Here is a 6,000-nt window from a genome sequence, read left to right as displayed (position 1 = left end):
AGTTAAAATTTAGTTAACTCTGGAAAATAATTCCAACTTTTTGTGATTTGTCACACTGAGAGTTGTTAGGATAAAACCCAGGGAGTCAAAAAATGTTCACACTGTGACTTTACCACTATAGATTTTACTGTGTAGTTGTTCTCTGTATCAGTGCGTCCTCAGTAAACACCACTGAACTGCCAGATAGCACTGAAAGAACGCTAATAACTCACTTCAGTATGTATGTAGTAGAAAAAAAAGAATTAATAATTAATAATATTTTATTCTATTTATTTCACATTATTATCTGTTATCATTATTATTTGTTATTTTTGATAATATTTCATGCTTTTATTTATTTTATATTTGTGATTGTTGAGTGTAATGTAATGTAAGTGTATTGGAAGTACATTAATTATATTATATATACACTACAGTATGTGTAAGTGTATTAGAAGTACTAAAACAAGCATCTCGCTCCCGACGCGCGCACCTACTCAGAACGATGACGTCATCACCGCCGCTCTGGCAGGCGCGAGCGGCGCGCGGCCGTTGCGATGACGTCATACGGTCACGAGGTTATAAATAGTGTCCTGCATCAGGATCTCTTCATTTATATTTTACTGATAATAACAGAAGCGTCTGCTATTATGGATTCAAGGAGACAGAGGGAGGATCAGAGACAGGAGGCCATCTCCCGGGCGAAGGACATCTTCTTCTACCAATCAGAGAGAGTGAGACAGTTCCGGAGCACCGTGGGTCTGTCTGAGATTCAGAAGGACATACAGGCTGAGATTGAGAGGAAACGAAAAGAAAAGATGGCCTCTAAAGCTCAGGATGAAGAGTACTGCTCAATGCAGAAAAACAGACTGCAGAAAGAGCTCCTGGAGAAATCCCTTCTTCAGCAGAAGAAGAAAGAACAGGAGATGGAGCTCTGCAGAGCTCTTCAGAAACAGGTGGAGGAGAAGAAGGAGCTTCTCGCAGGAGAAGCTCTGAGGAAAGAGGAGGAGGAGAAACGGCAAAAGCTCTTTCTCGATTCTAAAGACCAGCAGGCCAAACTCCAGCTAGAGAAAAGAGAACAGCAGATTAGAGAGAGGCAGGAGCGCACCGAGCTCGTTACCCAGAGCATGGAGAAACTCCAGCTCCAAAAACAGCCCCTCGACGAGGACCTGCTGATCTCTAAAGCAAAGAGAGAAGATCAGGCCAAGATCCGTCAGCTGCAGAGCAAGAAGGAGGAGATGAAAGCAGTGATGACGGACTCCATTAAAGAATACACCAAAGCCTCTCGAAAAGAGAAGGAGCGCCTGCGTCTAAAGGAGAAACGCGACGACGCCGAGCTTCTCGCTTCCTATAAAGAGGCCGATAGAAAGTTTCTCAAAGAGCAAAAGATCAAAGCTCAGAAAAAACGAGAAAAGGGCAAAGAAATAAACAAATTCAACGCTCTTCAGATGGCCGAGAAACAAGAACTGGAGCAGCGCCTTAAACAAGAAGATCTGCTGCTGGAGAGCCGCGATGCCCAACTAATTAAGGAGGAGGAGGAGCGGTTCCAGCGGTACGCAGAGCGCTGCATCCAGAGCGCCGAGGCGGCCGGCAGGAGCTCCTACACGCTCCGCAAGGCGGCCCAGCGGGGCGTCGGAGGAGGACTGGGCCCTGTAATAGATGGAGCTCGGTCCAGATATCTCGATCCTGAACCAAGACCAATGCCCTAACTCCTCCAATCAATCAACCAATCAATAAAGCAGAGCTCTGATAACAACATCTAGAGGAGAGAGCGCTCCTTCAATCAATCAATCAATCAACCAGAGCTCTGATAACAACACAGAAAAAAAAATCAATCCATCCAAAAAAAAAAAAAAGACCATAAAAAAAGTAACTCTGCCAAAGTGTCTGTTTTAAGAGCACTTTGCCGGTCCCAAGCCCGGATAAAAGAGGAGGGTTGAACGTAGAATATGCTAATAAAGCAGAACTCTGGTGGAAAATGGATGATAAAAAAAAACATGATAAAAGTTCTTACCTTTGATGAATAACTCTAACTTTTGCTCTGAGTGGCACCATTACTGTACTGATAATAACATAGACATATATATTACATGAACTCCACATAGTGTGTATGTGTATATATATATATATATATATATATATATATATATATATATATTATCAGTACAGTAATGGATCTACTCTGAGTTGAAGCTCTCATCATTGATCACAGGTAAGAACCTTTTATCATGCTTTACTACAAAAAAGTAAATTTTACACCCAGAGTTCTCCTTTAAAGTCATGTTTAAAAAACTGTTTTAAGGAGATCTTATTTTTCTAGGTGTATTTCCAATGGATTCATCGCAGATGCTTTACTGCACTGGGATATAGATGATGTATGAAGGGATTTGTGAGTAATTAATTTTAAGCTGAGAACAAAAGGTGCGATTTTGGATGTAAAATTCGTCCGTCGGGTTGTAAGTGTAATAAAAAAAAGTTGACTACAAAAATAATTGGAAAATGAACTACATAAAATAATAGAGATTCTTACAAAATTATTATTATTATTATTATTATTATTATTATTATTATTTGTTAGAGAATGAGTCTGAAAATGTAAAGTTCTGCTCATGTGATTTATTTTTCTTTATTCCACATTTTATAGATTTATATGCAGTTGCAGAAGCTAAATAATCAGTCGGGATTATTTTTGTGTGTATGTGCAGGTATGTTATGGTTCTTTTTATACAAATCAATATATATATATATGCACATACACACAAAAATAATCCCATGTTCTGTCCTGTTATATAAAAAAACTCTCTCTCAAAATAAAAATCCCTCTTAAATAAAACACTCTCTAAAAAGTCTATTTCTAAAAGAAATCTAAAAAAAATCTCTCTAAAAAACTATAAACAAAAACTCTCTAATAAATCTCTCTAAAATTATATCTAAAAAATCTTTCTTTCCAAAAAAAAACTCTATAAAAAGCGAGATAAAAATCTTACTTACTGAGATTAAGCTGCATATTTTATTTTAAAGCTCCACTAGGTAGGATTGAGATTTTTATCTCGTGGGCTCCCCCTACAGTTACAGAGTGTAATAAACGTACAGTAATTCTACTATGTTCTACCATAAGGCAAAGTAATGATCGTTGTGATAATACTTTAGATAAAGACCTGTTTATAAGCATATATCAATCAATCAATCAATCAATCAATCAATCAAACATTGAGGGTGACCCTCTTTTACAATGTTTCCGAGCCTTTATAACATCAAAGGGATTTAACACATTTAATAATAATTTAGAAATAATAAGAAATAAAATAGTAAAAAAAAAAAAAAAGAAATAAAAGCACTAATTTTAAATAAACATTTAATAAAATATATATATAATATATATATATATAACAGACAATTCTAAAATACCATATAAAAAACAAAATTGACATAAAAAGTAAACTCCAGCTCGCTGCTGTTCTGTAGCTAAAAGCAGATTTTCCCAGTTCACTAAAAACTCTTGGTACCTGACAGGTCATCCAGCCACTGGATATGCATTAGCATATATATATACATATATATATATATATATATATATATATATATATATATATATATATATATATATATATATATATAAATATATATTAGTTTTACATATGTAGACTGGTATTACTAGATAGCTGAGATAGCTGGAGATGAGATGGCTGGACAGATGTGTACAAATACACAGTTATTATATATATAGTGTTCATATATGCATATTGTTAATTGGCTTTATTGTCCGTATTGATCACTTGTAGGAATGAACATCCTGCTTTAAGATTTGATTAGTTTTTCTTTATTGAAATAATAATAATACATATTTTTGATTGAAATAAAATGTACTACATAAATAGTGTAAAATCCACCTGAATTTAAGCTACTTTTTTATCAGAAAGTAAAAAGCACACGAATCTGAACTGCATGTGAGGATTTGATTTGACTAAAATGTATCATTTTTTATATTAACACTAAAAGTGTGTTGGGTAAAATGAACAGTAAAAGGAAGGATGAGTCTCTCTGTGATTCTTCTGTTCTGATTCTAGAATCAGCCGTTATTAGAGCAGAAAATCCCAATATAAAAAATTAAACTAACTTTACCCTGATCAATAAGAGGAACAATTAATAACAGTATTATAACAGTAATAAACATTGTTATAGGATTCATTACTGTATCAAATATTTACCAATTGAAACTAGTTAAAATTATTCATAATTGTAATTGTAATTTAAAAATGTAATGAATGATAAAGTATTAACCAGTGTTAATTAATAATGAGTTGAGTTACTGGAATGTGAGAGAGAGGTAATGTAAAAGTATCACTACAATAAGAGTAATAATTAACAGTATTATTACAGTAATAAACATTATTATATGATTAATTAATGTGTGAACTAATTATTAAATGACACAGAGATTAATAAACAAGAGGAGTGATGAAATGTAAAGGTAACACTACAATAAGGAATCACAGTAAAGTTACTTTCATTTTTGATATTTGATTTTACGGCTCTAATAACTTTTTAAATTTACCCAACACACTTTTAGTGTTAATATAAAAAAACTGAGAGCAGAATAAAATACATGCACTTCTAAACCACCTCTACATCTGTTCACACTCATTTATTCACTAATAAATCACTACAGTGATTAAAAATACATATTAAAGTTTCTAGATCAGAATAAAACAGCAATATCTCTATATCTAGGGGAGACTGGGATAAGTTGAGCCAAAGTGTTTTTACCCTTCGGCTCAACTTATCCCAGTCTCCCCTAGATATAGAGATATTGCTGTTTTATTCTGATCTAGAAACTTTAATAGGTATTTTTATGCTGACCAAAATAGACCAAAATAGATAATTAAAAATGTGTTATACACATCAATTATGGTGTCTATGACCTACAACATGAGGTCATTAACCTAGCATAAAAGTGCACCATTTTAGCTGTGGGGACCAATGCAATCTAAATGGGAGCTTACAGTATAATTTTTTAAATTATAAAATCAAGTTTCTGCATTTTGTACGAGAAATAAAGCACTAAACAAGCAGAGCAACCAGCACGCATGTTCTTAAGAGAACCAGCAGTAAAGTGAGAGAAAGGAAAAATACCATTATTGACAGAATGACACAGAAGAGGTAGAGGAGACTGGGGTAAGATGAGCCGTTTTTTAGATAGATAAGATAAGATAAGATTTAAGACAGACAGTTTTGAGTTTATTAGTGTTTTAGTTTGGTTTATTTGAACTTTAAAGCTGTCTTTTGTTGGTACAAGCCATTTTGTGGCATTTCCTTTGTTCTGTTTCCCGCCTTTTTTCCACACCTCTTGTGGGGTGTTTTTCACAACCATTCTTCGGTCTTCTTGGAGAAAAAGTCCCTTAAGCACAACACCTTTAAAATTATTATCCCAAAACCTTTACTAGAACTGAACACAGCTCAACTTGCCCCGCCCATGTGCTCAATTTACCCCATACCGCTGATTATTCAAAGTTATGGGAAAAATTTCACACCCATTATTAATATTATGTAAAATGCTCTATTATACATTAAATATATTATATTTTATATATTCACAAATTCATTAGCATTTCAGCATTTTTGGGTATGAAACAGCAAACAAACACTTTTTATATTTACAATACAGTGCCAACTGTATATTACATTTAATATATTAAAATAATTATAGAATTTAAAGTTTATTATACAGAAAACTAAAAACAAGTGTGTATAATTTATTATTATTATTATTATTTTTATTATTATTATTATTATTATTATTTTTATTATATAGAACTCCCGCCTCTATTTTTCTTATTTTAAACATGTTAACAGCCAGAATCTACAGAAGCATTTAGTTAACTTTTAGTTTCTGATCACCATCAGAAAGCCTGTGACTGTTTTAAATGACTTTTTTTATTACTTTATCTTTTTCTTATTTATTTATTTTATTTATTTATTATTACTTTTATTTTTGTATTTTATTTTAATGTTTTATATTTT

General features: G+C 33.0%; 1 protein-coding gene across 1 annotated transcript; it reads left to right on the top strand.

Annotated features, from left to right (window-relative positions):
* Positions 1-411: 411 nt before the first annotated feature.
* On the top strand, positions 412-1,777 carry LOC125803108 (protein CFAP210-like). Its single transcript, XM_049481831.1, has one exon. It carries the CDS (start codon positions 537-539, stop codon positions 1,686-1,688), a length of 1,152 nt encoding a protein of 383 aa, XP_049337788.1. The 5' UTR covers positions 412-536; the 3' UTR covers positions 1,689-1,777.
* The last annotated feature ends 4,223 nt before the right edge of the window (positions 1,778-6,000 follow it).

The sequence above is a fragment of the Astyanax mexicanus genome, chromosome 1, assembly GCF_023375975.1.
Source record: "Astyanax mexicanus isolate ESR-SI-001 chromosome 1, AstMex3_surface, whole genome shotgun sequence".
Lineage (NCBI taxonomy): Eukaryota > Metazoa > Chordata > Actinopteri > Characiformes > Acestrorhamphidae > Astyanax > Astyanax mexicanus.
This window is presented reverse-complemented; position numbering and strand designations above follow the sequence as displayed.

Bases quoted from the DNA above. Each gene is read 5' to 3' on its own strand.
- LOC125803108 (XM_049481831.1), top strand. From the start codon at position 537: ATGACGTCATACGGTCACGAGGTTATAAATAGTGTCCTGCATCAGGAT.